The following is a 24,842-nucleotide window of genomic DNA, read 5'->3' on the forward strand; positions in this document are numbered from 1 at the left end:
CGGGATAAAAATCACAGACGACCTCTGCGATTATTACAAATTACCGGAGGTCCCTAGGTAATACTAATCCCGTGCGAATAGGGCTTTAGAGGACAAAAGATCTCAAGGTGGCCAGTTTTGTTAAAGCCAGAGTTTCTTGTAAGAGATAGATGGAGAACCTCTGGTAAACCTCCAGTCGAGAAAAGAACAGTGGATCTTCAATGGAGAATAATTCATGGTGCAATAGCTACGGACAAACATGTGGCGCACCTGAACCCAGCAGTTGGGGTGGGATGTAGGTTCTGTGGGGAAGTAGAGAATTTAGAATATTTGTTTTTAAAATGTAAAAGATTGGAAGGTCTTTTCGATGCTCTTAGTAGTTTGTTTCAAGCTTTTGGTGAAGAATTCTCAGATGAAGTTTTTATAGGGGGTGTGAAATATAATTTCTCAAAAAGAAGGAAGATGTTTTTGTTAAATTATTTAATAGGAACTGCGAAATTGGCAATATGGAAAACCAGTAAAAATCAAGTTTTACAACTTAATAGTATCAATGTTGAAATGATGTTTAGGAAATTAGTAGCTGGCAGACTAAAAACAGAATTTGCATTCTTTAGTCTTGTAAACAATGAGAGGGGTTTCAATGATTTGTGGTGTGTTAATGATGTTTTGTGTGTTGTTTCTGATGGACATCTGGTTTTGAAAATGTAATTTATTTTATTTTATTTCTTTAAAAAAAATTTCCATACAATGTGAATTGTTGAAGATTTTGTGTTGTTTTTAAATAAAGTTTTGTAAATCTCTCTCTCTCTCTCTCTGTCTCTCTCTCTCTCTCTCTGTGTGTTCCATGTAAGGCTGAACCAGAAGCAGAAGCACACTCTCTCTCTCTCTCTCTCTCTCTCTCTCTCTCTCTCTCTCTCTCTCTGTGTTCCATGTAAGGCTGAACCAGAAGCAAAACCGCTCTGGAATGCTTGCTTGCTTTCTCTCTCTCTCTCTCTCTACACACATCCTCCTGACACCCATCCAGAGCTGGCCTGCTTCTCCTCAACTTTACATTTGTTTTCTCCTTGTGTCCATATGATCAAGGCAGCTTTTAGGCAGTCTGGAAGTCATTGCAAACCTTTCATATCAATAATAAATGGACAAAAATGAATTCTGTTTCATACATGTAAGATCCAAATAAACTTTAAAGTCAGGTTTAAAACCCCTCTTAAGTCAAACAAACTAATCTAGGAAGGTGCTTTTTTAATGTGGTTTACACGTGTAAATGTGTTCCACTGGTTACTACACAAAGCAAAATGTAACAAACAGGTCATAAATAGTTAGGTTTTGTCCAGATTTGGAATGAGGATTATATTTACTCACAGAAACTTGAAGCAACCCGGGTGGTATTGTGCTACAAACCAGAAGCTTGAAATTTCAGCCTAACCGTAACTAACGTGTTATTAAGGTATTAAGATGATTGACAACTCTATTATGGTAAAATATTACTCATTTTACATTAAATTATTTACAGCAGGCAAATAATCCACTATTCTTTTGCACAACATTAAATCAAAGTATTAGCCTCTGAAAATATCTCTTACGCAGTTTATCTGGAATTTCTCCACTGCTGTTTCTCGTCACAGTCACACTAATGTAAATTTATCATCTTTTGCTCAGATTTCTAAAATCTAACCAAAGCATCCCTCGTCCCTTCAGACATAAAAACCACAATCTAAAGACAAAGAATGTTCTTTATTATGGCATACAAAAATACTTCCATACTTAGAAGTGATAATTTTCTGAAATTAAGAAGAATGTCAGCATGGGAAGAAGGTATGACAGTGTCTACAAGTGTCTATAATTCAATTGAAAGAATGCAGAATAATGGATTGTTTCTCAAGGGAGAATATTGTCTCTATCATCCATAAATCCTTTCACAAAGTTTTTTCACAAACTAAATGTGTCATGAGTGGTTTATGCTGCACTCCAGGTTTAATGTGCACTTATTTACAATGCTCCTGAAAGCAGGTTTTAAAATGGACAAGTCCGATGTAAAACTGAGGGCAGATATGAGCATAAATACTGTATATACTTTGAACTGACAAATTTTCTTCAGTATGTGTATACTATGTGTATATGTGTTACCCTTGATTTTTGCTTTTACTTCTACAGAAACCATAGGAACACCAAAGACACTTTAATATTATGCATTTTACTTCACAGGTGAGCCGCTGTTTTCTTAATTATTGTTAATTAAGTTAATTATTGTTATAGCGCAACAATAGGTTATTGTTTGAATCTGTGTTCTTGATTTACCATGAGTAACATGTTTGTATTATGTCTGAGAGACAATGTTATTTTGTCAAGTGGCTAACGCTAACATAGCCACAGTAACAGTAATACAGCATTTTCTCATCATACAATTTATTTATTTTTTATAATGAATTGCATGCCATTTAGCAACTTTTATTAATATGATATTCTAATATCGATCTAGCTTACTACAGTGTGCAACAAGTGTCTCATACCTGCCCAGAGCAAACACACAGAGTAACAGCGCTCCGTTACCCCACAATTTTAATTCATCAGATAAAGTGCCTGTATGAGTAATAATTCAGCATACACGGCTATTTCATTAAAATAATGTTAATTTATGATATCAAACATAATTGTAACACATATAAACAAAACATACCATAAATGTCCAGGCCTGGTCCTCTCTCGTCCCTCACTGTCGTCGCTCCTCCGTGAGAGATACGAGACCGGTGCGTCGCGCAGGTTTCGCTCATTATCAATCACAGCCCTCGGCCTGCTCGGCACAGTGAACATTAAATGTAACTTTAATAGTAAGAAAAACAAACAAAACGAAAGGAGTGGCAGTGGCCGACTGTGGCATTCAAGCACAATAAAAACAGACTGACTGTGTAGGTGAATAGTCAAGACAACACCACCCAAGATTCCACACTCATTTATGGCGTCATCAAGCTAAGCCTTTGTTTTGAAGAAGTGACCTCTTGTGACGAAAATTACATATTGTGCCTTTAAGTTATTTTTTTGGAAAAGGCTTGGGAGATAGGCTGGTTAGGCTTTTTTGGATAGGCTTGGGAGATATCATTAGGAAGCATGGCATTAGTTTTCACTGTTATGCTGATGATACTCAGCTCTATATTTCTTCACGCCCTGACGAAACTTACCAATTCACAAAATTAACGGAATGTATAGCTGATATAAAAATTGGATGACTAGTAATTTCCTACTACTTAATTCTGAAAAAAAATTTATTCTAATTATTGGACAAAAAAACGTCCTCAAGTAATAATCCAGAATACTGTCTAACACTTGATGGCTGCTCTGTCAAGTCCTCGTTATCGGTTAGGAACCTGGATGTGCTCTTTGATACCAATCTTTCATTTGAAAGTCACATGTCTAGTATCTGTAAAATCGCATTTATACATCTTAAAAATATATATAAATTACGCCATATGCTCTCAATGACAAATGCGGAACAATTAGTTAATGCGTTCATGACCTCAAGGCTAGATTATTGTAATGCTCTACTGGGTGGTTGCCCTGCACGCTTAATAAACAAACTACAGCTGGTTCAAAACACAGCAGCTCGAGTTCTTACCAGAACCAGGAAGTATGACCATATTAGCCCGGTTCTGTCAACATCCATTTGAAAATCTTGCTAATTACTTAAAAAGCACTAAATGGTTTAGCTCCGCAGTACTTGAGTGAGCTCTTAACACATTATAGTCCTTCAGGTTTATTGCGATCTCAAAATTCTGGCCAGTTGATATTTAGCACCAACACTTTGCATTGTTGGAGAAGCAGACTCACTGTCAGTTTAAATCTAGAATTAAAAAAACATCTCTTCAACCTAGCATTCACATAGAACATTACCAATTTCTATTATTGAAATCAGTTAAATGATTGTTATGCTGCATAAACTAGGTTAGCCGGAACTGGGAACACTTCCCATAACACCCGATGTACTCGTTACATCATAAGAAGAATGGCATCTACGCTAATGTTAGTCTCTCTGTTTATCCCGAGGTTTACTGGAGTCAGCCGGATCCGGGCCGTATCCAGATCAGATGGTGGACCTGTACCTAGACACGACCACAACGCATGATGTAGTCAGACGGATCCGGGCCGTATCCAGATCAGATGGAGGACCTGCGCCTAGACACGATCACAGCGCATGATGTAGTAAGCCGGATCCAGGCCGTATCCAGATCAGATGGAGGACCTGCGCCTAGACACGACCACAGCGTATGATGTAGTAAGCCGGATCCAGGCCGTATCCAGATCAGATGGAGGACCTGCGCCTAGACACGACCACAGCGCATGATGTAGTAAGCCGGATCCAGGCCGTATCCAGATCAGATGGAGGACCTGCGCCTAGACACGACCACAGCGCATGATGTAGTAAGCCGGATCCAGGCCGTATCCAGATCAGATGGAGGACCTGCGCCTAGACACGACCACAACGCATGATGTAGTCAGCCGGATCCGGGCCGTGTCCAGATCAGATGGAGGACCTGCGCCTAGACACGACCACAACACATGATGTAGTCAGCCGGATCCGGGCCGTATCCAGATCAGATGGTGGACCTGCGCCTAGACACGACCACAACGCCTCCCTGAAGTGTCTGCAGAGAAATTGTCAACTACACTCTCCCCTGTGAAGTCTTCATCGACACGACAGCCATCGGCTCTGATCCTCAACAAACTCGTCTCCATACCTTCATGACTGCGGTCTTCAACTAGAGGAACTGGATAAATATCCTGAATATTCCGATCCAATCTGACCTCTGACCTGCAATGTTGCCTGAATCATAATCATACACTGTTCGTTCGTTGGCCAGAGGAGAACTGAACGACTGAGTCTGGTTTCTCCAAAGGGTTTTTTCTCCATTCTGTCACTTTGACTTTTGATTCCTTGCCACTGGCTTAATATTCAACAGTATTATTGATCTTCCTGCATTGACACCATTATATGAAAACTGAACTGAGCTGGATGATGACATCACTGTTTTAACCAAAGCGGCTATAAGTATACATGAACTCAATTAAATTCTTTTTTTTAAAACAGAAATGAACCATCACTGAACTTACTTAAGCTTTACATTACTGGATTTATTTCAAATGTTTTAAAAAAAAGTGTTCTTTATTCAGAGTCCTCACAGTAACAGTGACTAATATAGCCATAAAACAACTTGTAACAGCCACTTGTAAGTACTTGAGGTATGATTTAGAATTTACGTAATTCATCACTGCTCAAGCTGAAGCTTTATCAGATCTGAATTAATTAGCCATTTGCATTTTTCCAGTCTTTGCATTGACTACAATCTTGCTCATGTAATTATTTTATTACTCAAGTACTTTTTCTTATTCTAGTACTTTTACTGTTTTTGGCAACTGCGCCTCTGGTTGTTCATTTGTGCTGTATAATGCCAGCAACCTCAAACCTTACCGGCCTGATTATCTAACTACAGGTCCAGGTTTGTCATCTCAAACTTTCTAGGGAAATCACAACAAAACAGTTAATGAGAGGATGACAGGAAATTACTATAATCCAATGAAGCTCACTTGTTGCCTCAAGAACACCTTGAAGTAACTTGTTCCAAAGCTGGAAAAATGGAACAATGTTCTAGAAGTGGATGAGACAGTTGTTTTTGGCAAATGTTTTGGGAGAAAGAAAAAGATTACATACCAACACCAGAACATCGTACCTCTACAAAGCATGAAGGAGGCGGCTGCTCTGCTGGTCATTACACGAGAACCAATGAGTTCTGCGTGGCATTAGGAAAATCTAACATAGAATGTTAGGGCATCTGTCTATGAGAGAAAACCTGTTCCAAAACACTGGAACCCAAATACTTAACCCTAACCATAACAATTCCAAAAATAGAAGTAAATCCATATTGTATTCAAATTACCTCCCAACCGACTGCACAGGTCTGAACTGCTGAGAGCCTCAATAAAGCAGGTTCAATACATTCAAAAGCATTATTGTGGGTTTTATTTAAAGTGCCCCTATTATGGTTTTTCGAACACTCCCTTTCATGCAGTGTGTGATAAAGCTGTTTGTGAATGTAGAAGTTCTACAAAGTTATAAAGTTGAAACTGCATGATAAATAAAGTTATTGTCTCCCAAATTTAATCATTTGTTCCAAAACAGCTGATTTTGTTCTCGGTTTCCAAACCATTTTTGTTTTGAGAATGAAACCAAAATCACAGTTCATCTTATGAACATTGTAAATCTAAACTTCAATTGAAAGTCAATCACATCAGCTGCGACAGATTCGAATGCTAGGGTCCATTTGCACACTTTGCACACCGCAGCGGTGCCACAGTTTGCGGAACAGTTTCTTGACCGGATCTGTGTACTCCCTGTTGGCAAGTCCCAGAAGAAGGGGCACGACAGCAATTCCCCCGACCCCAACACAGGACAGCACAATGTGGCCCGTGCGATCGCTCTTTCCTCCCCGACGAAGCAAAAACTCCATGCCTATATGAGTGTAAACAATGTAGGGCACCCAGCAGGCCAAGAAGGCGAGGGAAACGGCTGCCACACAACAAGCGTATCGCATTTCCAGTCTCCGTCTGTATCCCTTATTTGCCACGGCCCGTTGCAGACGCTGGATGTCCCTCAGCTGTTCTCGGGTGATCCACAGCACACGGCACGTCATCGCAGCAATGGAGAGGATAGCGGGTGCCAGTAGGCCATACACCTCCAAATAGATGAAAGCATTAGGAAAGACACTACGGTATGTACAGCAACGCTCTCCAGACAATGCCACACAGTTAGAATGTGCCGTGCTATTGGTTTCTGGACAACAACCGTTCCGGTCATGAATAGCCTTGTTGTTCCAGCCGAAGGCAGGCAACAGAGCGAACAGTAGCGGCAGCATCCACGCGGCTAGCAGAGCGAGAGCAAATCGCCGATGCAGCCAGAGTTGTCCACGCCGGAGGGGACTCACGATACTCCGATAACGCTCGTAGTGCACCAGTACAAGGTTAGAGAGGAAGGCCAGGAACAGAAAGTTAGGGAAAATGTGCACCAGCAGACAGGAGGAGAAGCTGAGCGGGCGGTTCAGGCCCATCCAGGGAATGAAGGGAAGAGCAACACCTGTGCACAGGTCGGCCACCAGCAGGCTAACGAAGAAGTAGTTCTGCGAGTTGTGAAGCTGACGGCTGCAGGTGATGGCCAGGATTATGAGCAGGTTGATCAGGATTATAGCGCAGGACACGGGCAGCGTGAGGGCATAGATCAGCTGGGCCTCCACATCGCTATCGGAGGTGTTTCGCATCAGCGTAGCCATTACCACAACTCTCCATGCCAGACATCCATAGTAAGACGAGTTAAATCTGTGAAGAGGAGAGTAATACATCATTGATTTAACATTGATTAACAAATCAATACATATTGTTGAACAATGAGACATTATTCCATTTTACTACTAAAATTCTGTCAACATTAGAAAAAATTATCCGTTATTTTCTCCTTCCTCTGAAAGGTTTCAGTGCTGATTTTACTAATATTTCTCACTGAGAAATTATATGACAGCTGTTGTTGTTGCCACATGAGCCTTGTTTCCACTGTCGGGCACAAAAGCGAGCAGCTAGTGTGTGCCATCGCCAGTCGCGTTTCCACTGTCACTTCCGGGGCCTCGCCGGGGCTTCATCAGGCCAAGTAATACCTTGGTCCAAAGTGAGCCAACAGGGGCTTGAGGAGGGGTTATGAACAGAGGACATACCCTAACCCTAGCCTAACCCATGTTTTCATATCAGGCTAACCGCTAACCTCAACATTAAAAACATTTAAAACGGACTTCCGGTGATGGCGTAACGAGACAGACGTGTTTGGTGACCGCTCTCCGAAATTGATGGAAAATACCCACCAAAACTCGACGATATATTATCCATTAATAGAGTAAGTTAAACATTTGAGTGGGGTTCAAAACATTAAAGGCCAAAAAGACGAAAAATGCCTAAAGGAGACAAATCAATAACCGCAACAAAAGCTAGCAACCCAACCGAGCAAGCAAGCACGAGCCCGGGCGGAACTAACAAAACCTCGAGTGCTATATTGGAAGCAATAGAAACGCTTAAATCCGAACTGAAGGAGGACAATGACAAACTAAGGAAGGACATCAATGCCCTGCGCCAGGAGATGGGTAATAAACTTGACAACCTGACGGTGGAAGTGGGAGGCCTGACTGAAAGAATGGAAGAAGCGGAGAATCGCGTGGGACGTGTTGAGGACATGACACTGGATTTGACTGAAGTGCTGACTGAAAGCATTAAGCGACAGAGGAGTATCCAAAACAAACTGACCGATCTCGAATCCAGTTCGCGAAGGAACAACATTCGCCTTTTCGGGGTTGGAGAAGGAGAGGAAGGGAAGTCGGTGACGCAATTCGTGACAGATTTCCTCAAACGTGAGTTACCTTTGCCAGCGGACTTGGATCTTAAAATTCAGCGAGCCCACAGTCTCTTCACAGCCAAGCCCCGACCCAATAATAACCCGAGACATATTATAGTAAATTTTCAAGAATATACTACTAAAGAGCTAATCCTCAAAGAAGTGTGGAAAAAAGGACGCATTCAGTCAAATGGGAGAAACATTTATTTTGACCACGACTATGCTACTGAGATCGTCCAAAAACGCATGGCATATCAAGAGATTAAGAAAGTGCTGAAGGAAAAAGGTGTCCGTTTCCAAACACCCTACACAAGCATACGAATCCATTGGGAGAGTGGTGTTGGAACATACAGCAGCGCACACGAAGCTGGGATGGAGTTGCGGAAGCGGGGCTTGGAAGTGGAGGTGCCGGCAGCGGTTACGGAAGAAGTCGCTATGGAGACTCGACTACAGAGGTCCTTGGGATGGCAGCGGGAGGCGCGTCCCCGGCGAGAGCACAGAGTCCCTACGGCGCAGAGGGCAAAAGAGAAAGTGATGGAGTTTCAGAGAAGCAGGAAAAAATGAATGATGAGGAGTGTTTGCATTATTGACACAGGAAGGCCACTGTAATTCACAGGACTGAAGGAGAGGCACCAGAGAAGGAGTTAGGACGTTGGACACTTAGGATGGAAGTAGTTTCCAAACCTTACATAGGGTCCCCTCCCCTTACGGGAGACACTACCCTAGGCCTACCGACGGGGCCCAGTGGGGAGAGACATTTTTCCCTTTGAGTTGGAGTCACAGGTATCCCCGGTTTCATTGTCTTTGTTCATTTTATTTTTTAAACTTTTTTGTTTTCGTTAATAGTTCCGGTTCACTAGTGGGGTCTACAGAAATAATTTACTCAGGGTATGAGTGGGTCATGTAAACTGAAAATTGAGACAATAAATGTAAATGGTCTGGGAAATCCGATAAAGAGGAGTAGGGTGATAACGAAATTGAAAAGAGATAAAATGCAAGTGATATTCATACAAGAAACTCATATGTCAAATGTAGAACATGAGAAATTTAAAAAGCTTGGTTACATAAATTCCTATTATAGTTCGTTCAAGAATAGCAGAAGGAGAGGAGTTATTACCCTAATTTCAAACACTGTTCATTTTGAATTGACTGAGGAATGTTCTGATAAATATGGCAGATATGTGATTGTTAAAGGGAGGATTGATAATACTGTTGTCACATTAATTAATGTGTATGCACCCCCTGAGGAAGACAAATCATTCTTTAACTTATTGTTTGACAAATAACAATAATCAGTGAGGGAATTTTGATTTGTGGAGGCGATTGGAACACAATTTTGAATTACACTAAAGACACAACAAGTACTAAAAGATATAAAAACATCAAATCCAAGAATCTTAATATTCTAATAAAAGATGCAGGTCTGTGTGATGTTTGGAGAGTTCTGCATCCATTAGAGAGAGACTATACACATTATTCTGCTGCTCATAAGGTACATTCTAGGATTGACTACTTTCTGATGAATACAATGGATAGACATCGGGTAATAGACTGTGAAATCGGAATAGCAGATGTGTCAGATCACAATGCTATACACTTAACTATACACCTTGATAGTCCAAACAAAACAACATTATGGAAAATGTATGTTAATATTCTTAATAATGAAATCGTGGTGCAAGAAATCAAAAAAGAGATTCAAGACTGTATAGCCAATAATAAGGATGAACAAATAGAGCCAACAATATTATGGGACACTATAAAAGCAGTGATGAGAGGAAACCTGATATCAAGGCTAGCTCACATTAAAAAAAAGAAAAAGCTACTACGAGCTGAATTAGAACAAAATGTGAGAAAACTAGAAAAACAACAACATACAGATAAGAGTGATAAATTGGCTGGAATTATAAAAGGAATTATAAAACAATTATCAGACATGGCAAATGAGGAGACAGAAAAGAAACTGAGATTCACAAAACAAATCTTTTATGAATCAGGTCCCAAAGCAACCAAAATATTAGCAAAAAGATTAAGATCACAGCAAATAAGGAACTCAATTAACAAAATCAGAGATCCAGAAAGTAAGGACATAAAAAATATATTTCATAAATATTATAAATCTCTGTATAATCATTCAGAACAAGTAGATAAAAAAGAAATTGAAGATTATTTAGCTGAATTAGATCTCCCCTCCATAGGAACTACTCAAAATGGATCATTAAATTCACCCATTACTAAAAAAGAGCTTGATAATGCTATCAGTAGATTGAAAAGCAAAAAAAGCCCAGGGACAGATGGCTATCCTAACGAATGGTACAAAGTTTATAAAGAAGACCTTGCCCCTCTAATGTTGGAATCTTTCAATTGGACACTCAAACATGCAAAGTGTCCTCCCTCTTGGAAAGAGGCCATGATAACAGTCATACCAAAGGAAGGTAAAAATAAAGAGTTATGTGAATCCTATCGTCCAATTTCCATTTTGAATGTGGATTACAAATTATTCACGTCTATAATCGCTAGAAGATTAGAAACCTTCCTCCCAGACCTGATAGATGAGGACCAGACAGGTTTTATAAAAGGTCGCCAAACGCAAGATAACATTCGGCGCACATTACATATAATTAATGAAGTCAATAAACAGAGTATTCCTACAGCCTTAGTAAGTCTTGACGCGGAAAAGGCTTTTGATAGAGTCAGCTGGAACTTCCTTTTTGCGGTTTTGAAAAGAATGGGTTTTGATAAAACTATCATTAAATGTATACAGGCCCTATACGATAAACCAGTGGCTAGAATTAAAATAAATGGCGACTTAACAGACAGATTCGAGCTCTTCAGAGGGACGAGGCAGGGATGCTGTCTGAGCCCCTCCCTATTTGCCTTGTTTATAGAGCCTTTGGCTCAGTATATAAGACAAAGTAAAGAACTTAAAGGAATCACAGTCGCTAAGGATGAACATAAGTTAGGTCTCTTTGCAGATGATATTATCATATACCTCAGCAATCCGGATTATACGTTTCCTAAACTTTTAACGTTACTAAAAGATTTTGGAGGGAAATCTGGGTATAAGTTAAACATTTCAAAAACCCAAGTTCTTTGTATAAAATACAGACCAGCTGACTCAATCAGACGAGCTTACAAATTAAAATGGGATTCAGGAAAAATTAAATATTTAGGTGTTTATCTGACTAGAGAACTAAACACATTATATGAGGCTAACTATAATAAGATTAATGAAGTTATACAAAAAGATCTGACAAAATGGGCAACACTAGTAATGTATTTAAGCTCAAGGATAGAGGTGATAAAAATGAATGTGTTGCCTAGATTGCTGTACTTATTCATTTCACTGCCAATTTGTATACCAAAAACTCAATTTGATAAATGGGACAAACAAGTGAGTAGATTTATTTGGAAGGGGGCAAGACCAAGGGTTAAGCTCAAAACTCTACAACTAGAGAAAAAAAGAGGAGGACTTGCCCTTCCAAATTTTAAAGAATATTTTTTAGCTGCCCAGTTGAGATATATCATTTATTGGTGCTCGTCAGAATATTACTCCAAATGGAAACACAATGGCCCTCATTTATCAAAAGTGCGTACACCAAATTTCCAGCGTACACCTGGCGTACACAAAACCACGGTGACTTTGAGATTTATCAATATGAACGTTGGCGTACGGCACGCTCAAATCCTACGCCAGCTCAGGAGGTGGTGTACGCACGTTTTGAGTGCGGGAAATGCGCAGAAAAACAATTCCTAACACCACAAAACGCACTGACAAACTAAAAGATATGATATATTATGACCCACTGTAAAAAAACAACAACATAGTAATTATAAACTTCAGTGTTTATTTTTGTGCAACATGGACTTCAATGTTTAAGTTGTGTGACTTTACCAAAGCATTTGAATTGTAGGCATATGTATTCCTTCAGTTGCGAGCCTGTGCGCTTTACCTGACGTTTCAAGCCTTGTTTATACTTTCGCCTGGCTCCGCAGCGCGAGTCTCCGCAGACTGCGCGCGCACCTCCCCAAACGGACGCGCTTGACGCGCTTGCCGTTGTACTATTCTTTGAAACGATGGTTAGGCCAGGGTTAGGCCCGGCAGGTGTGCACGGACTGGGTTTAGTAATGAAAGGCTTTCAATGACCAAAAAAATAATTCAGACTGACAAAATAATAAAAATGACATTCTTCTTCTTTTAAATAATAATAATAATAATACAAATAATAATAATAACGACATTCTTCTTCTAAATAACAATAAGCGTCATTAATAATAAAAATCTAGAAATCAATTTTGTTTCTTTCCACTTCCCTGGTTTCGCTTTCTCTTTCTCAAAGAAGTTTCTCTTCTTTGCCGTCTTCCGTGTGTCCATGGCGTAAAATGAGGGCGTGGGGGAAGCGGAGACTTGAATATATAGGGGCGTGTTATTCTAATGACGATCGTTTTCAGCCGCGGCATTTCTCAAGGTCAGGTATTGCGTACACCTGGATTTCAAAGGTACGCACAGCTTCATACATCAGGCGGTGAGAGGAGTGTAAGCATAATCTTACGCCAACATATACGCCCATTTCTGCGCAAGATTGATAAATGAGGGCCACTGAGCTTAACTACGGAACATGCCAACCACAAACAAGGTTAGGTGAGAAAACATCTAACCAACCTATAGAACCAAATCCTATAGTAGATACAACAATTAAGATCTGGTGGGATATACTGAATAAATACAAAATGGAGGGGGATTGTAAATTGTTGATCTGGCCATTGTACTCTCCAAAATTCAGAAGTGGTCAGATGGATAGCACATTTACAAGATGGACTGACAAGGGAATCACCGCAGTGTGTACATTAACAGAGGGTAAAAAGTTTAAATCTTTTGAAAACATGAAGAGGGAATTTGACCTTGAAAACTCTGATTTATTTAGGTATTTCCAACTAAGACATTTTTATAATACAGACATTGAAAATCACCTCTCTCAAGAGGGCAGTGAATTAATAGATATGATCGCAGGGGCATACAGACATTTACCCTCAAAAACTGTATCCAGGCTGTACAAATGTTTACAAAATTGCAATAGGTTTGACTCACTATACATAAAACAGAAATGGGAAGTAGAACTGCAGCTTAAATTAACAGAGAATGATTGGCAGTCGATCTGTCTTTTATAACAAACTTCTACTAGCTCCAGACAATGGAGAGAATTTGGCTGGAAGAACTTGGTGAGATACTTTATTACACCCCTCATTAAAAGTAAACAGTTAAAAAAACAACAACAGTGTTGGAGACTCTGCGGGGACGTCAATGTCAATCACTCTCATGTATTTTGGTCATGTATAAAAATTCGCCCCTACTGGGTATCTATTGTAACAGAAATGGAAAAAATGTTGGGTTACAAAATACCGAATGACCCACAGTCTCTGTATTTAGGCCTGTTACCTAAAGATGTTGTTAAAGGGGAAGACATGTATCTAATCAAAGTGATGCTGATATCAAGTAAGAAAGTTATAACGAGGAATTGGTTGAAAAGTGAACCTTTGAGTCTGGACCAATGGAGGAATATAATGGAGGAAATATTTGCAATGGAAAAAATGACCCATGACCTGAGACTGGAAGCACATAAATGGAAAATACGATGGTGGAAATGGACTTGTTATGTAACTCACCCAAATTTATGAAACAAATGGAAGACCTGTATTTGTAGTACCCTTCTAGTTGTTATTTTGTTCTTTGTGAAAATTAAAAAAATGCACACAAAATAAAGTATAAAAAAAACAAAAACAAAAACTGTTGCGGAAAATCCAGCGTTTCTTATAATCATTCGTTTCCAATCATGTTTAATCATATGTTTCTGTGAGGTTTTCTAGCAGCTGAAGGAGGACGGGGAAGCGAGGGCCAATTTAGGTCGTAGATGAAGGCCTTTGGCTGTCTCAGGGACATAGAACAGTGTGACCTGTGCCAGGGGGGTAGAAACCAGTCCGAACCAGCAGAAGATAGGGGGTATCTTTCTGGAAACTTACTAGAAACCTGGAAGGAGGAGTTCTTTTGCCAAGAAACTGTATAAAATATCTATGTTTTGTTGTGTCTAGTAGGCATTCTATTTCAAAGCTGGGTGGCTGCGGCTTATGTGAAAGGAATCCTCATTGAAATAAACCTTTTCTCTTTATTACAGTTTTGTCTTTTGAAAGTTTTCTTACACCTCTGATGCTGTCTGATATTAACTGTTGAAAATTGCCATTACAACTTGGTGTCAGTACGTGGGGTCCTGTGCGGATCTTCTTCTCCTGGTCCTGAAGAACGGATTTGGACGGAACTGCAAACCCGGCGGCATCAGGCGGCCGTCTCATACCCCGACGGTTTGAGATAGTAACTCAACAGGTTAAGGGAGAGAGAGCCAAGTTCCCGCGTTCAGGACCAGTGGAGGAACTCCCACCAGGATCAAGAAAGAATCCGCGGCAATTACAGAAAAGAGAAAGCATCTCTGGGTAAGAAACGGCAGAATTGTTTTATTGATGTTAAGTGTGATTTGATAATTGTGAGTGAACATGAACCATGTTGGCTGAGTTTGCTTTGGGTACGAGCGAGAGGTGATTGAGTAATCACAATTTTTTGAGGGAGAAATTGGTCTGACGGAAATCAGATCGGTTTCTGCCACACTCAGCTCGTTAGTGGACGGAAGTGCCACAGGTGGACGGAAGTACCACTGGTGATTCAGGGTAATCACAGGTGCTGGTTGATTAGTTTTGCTCAAAGTCTCTGTAACCCGAAGAAATCTTGCAAGGGTGGACGGAAGAGCCACGCCAGATTGATTAGGTGAATAGTAGATTTTGAGTAAAACATAATTACAAAAGCACGGCATATTTGCTGAAACCCGACCGGTTTTGGGTGGAATAAAATCGGGTCTGTCGAAGACGTTTGACAGATACTAAGACACGTGTCGAAAGAGTAAAATCCAAAAGGGAGATTCAGCCAAAATGGGGTCATCTAACAGTAAATTAGATCATTTTTATACACCAATTTTCTGTCAAATGAGAAATAATTATGGTGGTAAATGTATGGTTGACATACAGAAACTGATCAAATTTCACGATTTTCCCGAAGCGGGGACCTTGAGTAAAATAAGACTAAATATAGTAAAAGAGTCAGTAGAAAAGGACAGAGAGGAAGAGCTGCTGGAGCTGTAAGATGGAACTGTTTTGTTTGTTCAACGAATGCACACGCGACCCGTGACTGCACGAAATGCAGACTGTGCAAACAGGACGGTCATTGGAGCGACGCGTGCCCGAACACAAAGTCGGATTGAACCGAGGGGTCTGGAGAGCGGGACGGAAAGAGTCTGGTTTTGGGGACCCAATCTTTGGCTGCAGCAAAGGGAAGTGAAAATATCTTTACTAACACACACACACACGATGCACACACAAACACATACACTGATCTTCTTTCTGCTATCTGCAATGAAAAAACTGCTTGCAAATCTTTTTATGTGTCTGATGATACTTTGAGCAAAGCTGTGACTGATGATTTGAGCAGTGCTGTGTGTGATGAGCGTGTGAAATTATACAAAAGCACAGGGTTTTCTGAAATGCCTATTTATCCTTTACGAGTTAAAGGGGTAGTTATTGACTTTTTAGTAGATTCTGGTGCGAGCCTGAGCACATTACGACCATGTGATTTACCATGTGTTCCAATTTTAACCGGGAAAGTGTTTGAGAGCACTTCGGCCTCTGGCCATTTGATTTCTGACCGGTTAACCGAGCCGTTAGAGTGCGAAACAGAGGGGGGAAGCCTTTTCGAACATGAGTTTGTGTGGTCTCCCAACTGTCCCGCACCTCTGATGGCTCGTGATTTAATGTGCAAATTAAATTTGTCCCTCTGTGCTGATTCCTTTGGAATTAGCATTGAGGAGACATCACAAATTACTTGTTCCAAATTCGAGCCGAAGTGGGCTTATGAATGGCAGGTGACAGATGTTGATTGGGCAGAGAAAATTTTGAAATTGGCAAAGGCTCGAACAAACCCAGTCGACACAGAGTTTATGACAAATGATAAAATGCATTGTACATCACATGTCGTAACAGAGCGAGATTCAGATTTTGAAAAGATGTGGTTTGATTCTGTGGAGAATGAAAGTGTGAAGTTTGACCAGATTTTCTGGACAGAGAGTGTGTGTGCATTGGCCGCAGTGTTGACAGAAAGTCAGAAAGATTGTTTTCTTATGTCAGAGAACACCGCCTGCCACTTATCTGTCTCCAAGGCCATAAGCCAACAGTGGAGAGATGTGGGCCTTTTTGTAAAAGAATGTTTATCAGCCACAGACTGGGTGAGAGTTGACACACACACAGCAGAGAGTCAGAGTATGGGGGCATTTAAATCAAAATGTGACTTTGAGGTGGGGGTTCAGAGAAATGTGACTGCTATTGGGAAAAATGTGACAGGACAGGGAGAGGGGGATATTTCTGCCTCAGAAATTGATATTTCTTTGGCACAAATATCACCAAACTTGTGGGCAAAAAACAAATATGATGTGGGGCTGATAAAAGGTTGTGAGCCAGTCGTAATCACACCAAAATCTGATTTCAGACCATGTAAGGCACAGTATCCACTGAAACGTGAAGCAATAGAGGGTATAAAACCGGTGTTTGATGCTTTATTGAAAGAGGGTGTAATTAGGCCTTGTGATGATTCACCTGTCAGAACTCCAATTTTTCCTGTGAAAAAGATACGAGATCGTAATCAACCTGTTCAATGGCGTTTTGTCCAGGACCTCCAAGCGGTGAACTCATCTGTCGTTACGCGTGCCCCACGCGTCCCAAATCCATACACGCTCCTAACTCAAATTCCAGAAAATGCAAAGTATTTTTCTGTGGTTGATTTGGCTAATGCCTTTTTCAGCGTTCCGGTCGATGAAAAAAGCCAGTTTTGGTTCGCGTTTGATTTCGATGGTAGGGGTTATACTTTTACGAGATTATGTCAGGGTTTTTCTGAGAGCCCGACTTTATTTAACGAGGCACTGAGAAGGAGCATTGAGAATCTGACTTTAACAGAGGGAACCGCATTGATTTCTTATGTTGATGACCTTTTGATCTGTTCAGAAAGTGAGTCTATTTGCAGGGCTGACACTGTGACTCTCCTGAAGCATCTTGAAAGGGAGGGACACAAGGTCAGCCTTTCAAAGCTGCAGTTTGTGAAACAGGAAGTGACCTTCCTGGGTCATGTTATCAAACAAAACAGCAAAGCATTGTCACAAAAGAGGGGCAGTGGCAGCGGCTGAATTGGCTGTCATGGCCTCAAGAGAGTTTGTAGGCTATGCGGATCTGACTTTAGAAGTCCCACATTCGGTGTCCATGATTTTGCAGGAGCAGAGAACGTCACATTTGTCTACAGCTCGTTGGTTGAGATATCATACGATTCTGTTAGATATGCCAAATATAACTGTCAAAAGGTGTACAAAGTTGAACGCAGCGACCCTTTTACCCACAGAGCAGGATGGTGAAGAACATCACTGTTGTCTGTCAGTGTTAGAGCAGGTATGCACACCACGTCCAGATCTGATGGACGTTCCGCTTGATAATTGTGACAACATCCTGTTTGTGGATGGATCTGCGTCGAAAGATCCACGAACAGGACAAAATAACGTGGGCTATGCCGTGGCGACTGAATTTGAAACTGTAAAATCTGGCAAATTACCATGTCATTACTCTGCACAGGCAGCTGAATTAGTCGCTTTGACTGAAGCATGTAAACTGATGACTGACAAGTGTGTAACGATTTACACAGACTCGCGTTATGCTTTTGGGGTCACGCATGACTTTGGTGCTCTGTGGAAGCACAGAAAATTTTTAAAGTCAGACGGACGACCGATACTGAACGCTACGTTAGTATCTGACCTTTTGGAGGCCATTATGCTGCCAGACAAGATTGCAATTTGTAAATGCGCAGCGCATACTAATGATAAAAGTTTCATATCAACAGGCAACGCCAGAGCTGATATGGCTGCGAAGGCAGCGGCAACAAAGCAGACTGAAGCTGATAGCAGTGGCGCCACTTGCGTACAAATTGACAATAACCTAAACAATGACATTTCTCCTTGTTTACAGAGCATGCAGTCTTTTTCCACAGGAGCTGAGAAAAACAAATGGAAGACGGCAGGCTGCAGCCTTGTTGATGGTGTATGGACATCTGTTGATGGAAGGCCGTGTCTGCCCAGCCATTTTTTCCCACATTACGCTAAATTGTTGCATGGGATGGACCATGCATCCAAGGGGGGGATGATTATGCAAATGAAAGAATTGTGGTTTACCAAAGGTTTCACAATACATGCTGAGAATTTTTGCAAAAGATGTGTGATTTGCACCACATATAACGTCGCACGGGGCATTAAAACACCACTGGCAAGCCAGCCAGCCCCAGAGGGGCCATTTGAATATTTAATGATTGATTTCATTGAACTAACCCCGTGCGGAAATAAGAAATATTGTTTGGTTATGGTGGATATGTTTTCAAAATGGATTGAGACGTTTCCCACCTCGAAACAAGATGCGGCGGCAGTTGCAAAGGCACTGCTGACCGAAATTGTACCCCGTTGGGGCGTCCCAAGGAAGATCAGCAGTGATAACGGACGACATTTTGTCAATGAGGCAATCAAACAGGTGGGCAAGTTCTTAGGTATTGATATGAGAACACATTGTGCCTATCACGCTGCCAGCGGGGGCGCTGTGGAGCGTGAAAACCAGACGGTAAAGAACAAATTGGCAAAATGCTGTGAAGAAACAGGGCTCTCGTGGGTGAAAGCACTCCCCATTGTGTTAATGTACATGAGAATGAGAAAGAGAGTCAAAACAAATTTGAGCCCATTTGAAATTCTCTTTGGTAGACCACCGTTCATGGGTATAACAGGGGAAAGAAGGAGGCTTCCATCGACAGATGTGTGTGAGAATGAAATGTTGAATTACTGCAAAAAGATGTCGTGTTTGTTATCTAACATTTCTGTGCAGGTGAAAGAAGCTCTCTCTAAGAGCAAGGTAGCAGAGACGTTCCTGCACAAAATCAGACCAGGTGATTACGTGGTGATTCGAGACCTCAGGAGAAAGAGCTGGAGGGCGAAACGGTGGCTGGGACCATTCCAAGTCTTGCTGATCACGCATACGGCGGTGAAGGTCGGCGAGCGAGCGACGTGGGTACATGCCAATCACTGCAGGAAGGTTCCACCCATATCGGAGGAGCAACAAGAGGAGGAGCCCCAAAGACAGCAGCAAACTCAACAATAAGCCCTAGAGACGAGCAGGTGCAAGGTCACTCAGAGAAAGTGGTGAGACAAGTGGGCAGAGTAAAGCCATTTGTACAGTCAGAGACATTGATCATTGAATTAACAAAACTTAAAGATTTACTGGCAACAGATCCCCACATTCTAGCAGCAGCAACGAGCGGAGAGAAGTACGAGCTGCGAGGAGGGAGCTGGGTGAAGAGGAGGGTTCTGATTGCACAGGCAGCATCAGGGTGCACACTGTACATCAACAAAGACTGATAAGACTTTGAGTGTTTAAAAAAACAAAGGTATTCTCTGGCACAACACAGTTGCAGAACTAGACAAGATGGATCGTGCAAAGCCGTGGCACCCATTTAGAATACCAGGAATGTGTGGACTTTACAAAAGCACGTTCATTTTGACTCTGATATCAGTGACTATCTGTTTGATTATTTTATGGTTCACTGAGGGCTTTCCAGTGTGGTCTGTGGAGAGACACACCAACGAGACTGAAACGACTGTGCTGAACAGCACCATCAGACGGCGTGACAGGAGAGAAGCAAGTGTCTTCAAGGAAGTGATACCGGTGAAAGGATTGCAGGGAAGCACCGTCACCATCGAGGAGGGGTCGAACATAACTTTCAAATGCAACCCGTTCGAAACCAACTGCCAAGGGTGTGACGGACACGCCGAACAGTATGTACCATTCTACTTCTGTAAAAGCCCATGCGACTGGGGGAACGTGAAAGCCTATGCCTTTAACATCAAAGAGGGGTACGACAGGAGATTCAGGGTGTTCCCTGAAGACAGGCTGAGCAACAACAGGTATGGAATGAGAGTGGAATTGGAAAATGCAGCATGTTCTGACCAGGGCAGGTACTACTGCGCCCTGGACTTTTCTACTAAAGACTGGTATGAGCAGGTGGACATCATGGTGTATGCAGCAACGACACCGCGGACAGCAGCAACGGCGAAACCTCTCTTGCTACCAGGGCCACCACAGATCGTACGAGCCTCTGGAGAGGAGCTGGCCTGGATGAAGGACGGGGAAACAAAGAAAGGTCAGATAAATCCCGAAGTAAAGAAAGCAATGATGAAATGCCAGGGGAACAAAGCGTGTGCGCTGGCACTGCTGCAGAAGGAGGAGCTACAGATCAAGACAAGTTGCTGGATGTGTCTTGAGATGTCACACGCATGGAAAGCTGTCCCTCTAGGGGCAGCTACTGTCAACGAAACCAAGTGTCTGATTCCTCAGCAAATGACTGATGTATTAAAAACTGTTGTGGAACTAGAGAGAGGAAAGACACCAACGGAACAGCCTGCTGACAACTGTGACCATATACAGCAGTACAATAACACTGGAATTGCAATTCCACCTCTGAGAGTAACGTTTGCGAAAGGTGATGTTTGTGTTTGTTTCAACAGACCGGGACCTTTGAAAATTGGGTGGTCAGATTGCAGAATTAAGATCAATGTGTTGGACGGGACAATGAACAATTGCACAGCAAACATTAACGACAAAGAAATTAACTTTAAGTGCCCATTCGACAAGCCGAGCGAAAGCTCACCAGCCGCAGTGTGGGTTTGTGGTGATAGAGCATATCACAGGTTGCCATTAAAGGACTGGTCAGGGTGCTGTTACCCAGCTTTAATGAATGTGGGAACTTCTGTGTATTTGCCAAGCAAAGTGGGTAAGAGAGAGAAACGAGATGTTAAGATTTTGCCTGAAGCTTTGCCAAATAGCTATGCAGGGTATACATTGACCGACCCGTGGACGACGCCAGGGGCAAATATAGGTTGGTCAATTTTCCTGGGGGTGGGTACAACGGTAGCAATCAACAAAATTAATGGATTAGCATGGACAGTATTAGCAATAGCCAACAGCACAGAAAATGCCTTTACATTAATAAACGATGAGATGAAACAAGTGCGCGAGGCGCTCGTCCAGAATAGATTAGTTTTGGACATGGTGACGGCAGAGAGGGGTGGAGTTTGTAAAATGTTGGGGGTATCATGCTGTTTTAATATTCCTGACTACAGTGACAACATAACCAATATCATCGAGCACATGAGAAAAGCTGTGAAAGAGCCGCCTAAAGCTACTGATAGTGAGTGGGTGGGGTGGCTGATGTCTGCATGGTCAGGGTGGTTTTATAGAATAATTCAAACTGTCTTGCCAATTGTGGGTATGGGATTGCTGATTCTGTTTTGTTTACCATGCATTATGAAGTGCCTTTCCAGCTTAGTGCAGAGATTGATCAGGGCAGGGACGGTTAGCACGTCAGTCCAAGCAGTGAAACTGACTCTGTACCCAATAACTGATGGAGAACAATGTGATGATTATGACAGCGATGACGTGTGTGTAGACATGAGTTAAATGTGTTTTCTTTCCTTTTTGTTGCCTTCCTGGGACCAGGAAAGGGATTTTCTAAACTTTGATTGTTTAGGTTTTGATGTCAATGATTGACTGTTTTATTCACTGTTTTTATTATTATTATTGTTTTCATTATTTTTATTTCTTTTTCCATTGTAAGAATGATGATGTGTTCAGAGGGTTAAAAACAGTGGCCATCCGTATTACGAGATGGCATACAAGGACAGGGTTTGAATATGAGGAGTTTTTCCTATCTACTTTATCTGTGTTTTTATAGCATGTTTTGTTTTCCTACTAAATATTAATCCAACTTTTTCTTGTTTATACTGAAATGACTGAGGGTCCGACCTATAGTGTTGGGGATGCAATGACAGAGCTTGTTCGTCTAACCCGGTTCCAGAATAAACCTTTATCTGGTTGCTGTAAAATTAAGGGTCTATCCCTGGAAAAATAGCCTGAGCTTATTTCATTTTAATCTTTTTTCAAACCAGTTTTAATTCTAATGTTTTTGCCTAATAGTTTTAAGTTTAATCTTTTTGCCTACTAAGTTTAAGGGTATGATCAGTGATATGAAATTCAGACATGAAGTATAACTGTGAATCAATTCTGATCTTGAAATGTAATGATGTAATGATGTTTGATCAAGAAATTAGAAGACAAGGATGAATTTTCCTTTAATACGTTTATCAGAGAATGATCAAGAGGAGGAATTTGTTGCGGAAAATCCAGCGTTTCTTATAATCATTCGTTTCCAATCATGTTTAATCATATGTTTCTGTGAGGTTTTCTAGCAGCTGAAGGAGGACGGGGAAGCGAGGGCCAATTTAGGTCGTAGATGAAGGCCTTTGGCTGTCTCAGGGACATAGAACAGTGTGACCTGTGCCAGGGGGGTAGAAACCAGTCCGAACCAGCAGAAGATAGGGGGTATCTTTCTGGAAACTTACTAGAAACCTGGAAGGAGGAGTTCTTTTGCCAAGAAACTGTATAAAATATCTATGTTTTGTTGTGTCTAGTAGGCATTCTATTTCAAAGCTGGGTGGCTGCGGCTTATGTGAAAGGAATCCTCATTGAAATAAACCTTTTCTCTTTATTACAGTTTTGTCTTTTGAAAGTTTTCTTACACCTCTGATGCTGTCTGATATTAACTGTTGAAAATTGCCATTACAAACATTTAAAACAATTTTCAGCTCAAAACTCACTTTCATAAGAACTTAAAGCATATATAATCATAATTGTGTATTTACTTGGTTTCATGTTGAATCTGTCTCTTCCCTGTGTCTTTGTTGATACCAGACTTCTGCCTCTGCGCATGTCATAAATTACATATAGTCCGGTTAACTCATAACTCCTGATTTCTGTCTGTGAGCTCCCTCTGTTGCTCTGGCTAAAGGGATAATAGTAAAGTGATAGGTTAGGGTTAGTAAAGTGATACCTTCTCAGATCGCATAATTTAGTGAAAAATGTATGTAGTGTACGCCTTTGGGGTGTTTTGTGCATTGCTGTGATCACAAATAAATGGAAGCAGGCCTGAATTAATACATGTGTGTGTTCTCTTTTTGTGTGAAATGATGATCATAACAGTTAGATTGAGCATGTTTGATGTGCACTCCTGATGTAGGTGGTTTTCAGTGCGCTAGCTTCCCTGTGCTGGTGAAACGGTGGGATTGTGTGACGTTGTTCTGTGGAGGAGTGTGTTAGGGTATCGACAGTGGAAACACAGCTTGATTTAGGCCTCGCGGCTCGAGGTCCAAGGCTATCGGCCCTGCCGGCACGCTGTTAGCCCTGGCTCGCAGTGGCCCTCAAATACCTGTCATAAACAAAGGAGCACTTCATTCACGGCCTCACGGGACACTAACACAGCTTGTGACAGCTCCTTTTACACTGCTTAATACCTCCAGTATAGTAAGCAGCATAGCAGATCTTCTGATCGTGATAATTCAGCTTTAGCTTATTTGCACACGTTTAAAAAAGCTTGAGCTGCTAATACAAATGGGCTACAAGTTCAATACTAGATAAGCATGATCTACCAAGTTAATAGCTATTCTCTGACGTCATCGTATTCTTAAGCAAAGAGTGAATTCAGTTCCTTTTGGAATGTACTTGCAATTATTTTGCATTTTCAGCATCTAAAGTACAACTTAAAAATACACATTCAGCTCTGATATATAACACACCTTTTAGTCTATAAAATGTCTTTTAAATGTTTGAATGCCTACATAAACATTACAAATAAAAACAGATGCTAAAATACCTTTTGCTTGAAAAGTGTCCGTGTCCAAGGTTTTTATCAGTCGTGAACGAAGAACTCCAGACCATAAATTCAACATTTCTTTATGAATGCAGAGTTTCCTGAAAAGTTATTTATAGACCAAACGAAAAGTCATACAGAAAATGTACCTTTTGTCACTTGGCTTGAAGTGAAGAGCAGAATTCGTAGGTCCTCATCATTTGCAGGCGGGGTTAGTAAACTGCACTGTCCATTACAGGTCTGCTTCTACATAGAGCTCTGCACAGTGAGATCCTCAACAGCTGGAGAGAAACAACGTTGCTTGTCAAGCGGGGAAAGTGAACAGGGGCAAGTCCAGCGGGAACGTGACACCCGTACAAACCTACAATAACATCCGTTTCATCAGCATGCTGGTGTATGACAGATAAAGACAGTGTGAGATGAATACAGTGGAGTGTCTAACATAGTTTGGCTGACTAGCACTCATGCTCACAATCACAACTGATGACATCTAATACCAAATGTCATTTTGTGCTGCTGTTTTAAAGCATACATGTTCAACATGCACATGATACTTTGAGATACAGTAAGTAATCTAACAGC

General features: G+C 41.3%; 1 protein-coding gene across 4 annotated transcripts; it reads right to left on the bottom strand.

Annotated features, from left to right (window-relative positions):
* Positions 1-5,082: 5,082 nt before the first annotated feature.
* On the bottom strand, positions 5,083-24,513 carry LOC309514138 (G-protein coupled bile acid receptor 1). Of its 4 annotated transcripts, none has more exons than XM_082190283.1 (2): positions 24,410-24,513; positions 5,083-7,338 (listed from the first exon to the last, which is right to left on the bottom strand). In XM_082190283.1, the coding sequence occupies exon 2, from the start codon at positions 7,290-7,292 to the stop codon at positions 6,258-6,260; it is 1,035 nt and encodes a 344-aa protein (XP_082046409.1). In that variant the 5' UTR covers positions 7,293-7,338; positions 24,410-24,513; the 3' UTR covers positions 5,083-6,257. The 4 variants fall into 4 exon arrangements, with proteins under 4 accessions (XP_082046409.1, XP_082046406.1, XP_082046408.1 ...); XM_082190280.1 differs by lacking the exon at positions 24,410-24,513 and adding an exon at positions 24,264-24,362; XM_082190282.1 differs by lacking the exon at positions 24,410-24,513 and adding an exon at positions 23,592-23,715.
* Between the last annotated feature and the right edge of the window lie 329 nt (positions 24,514-24,842).

Source organism: Leuciscus leuciscus (genome assembly GCF_965113295.1).
Source record: "Leuciscus leuciscus genome assembly, chromosome: 14".
Lineage (NCBI taxonomy): Eukaryota > Metazoa > Chordata > Actinopteri > Cypriniformes > Leuciscidae > Leuciscus > Leuciscus leuciscus.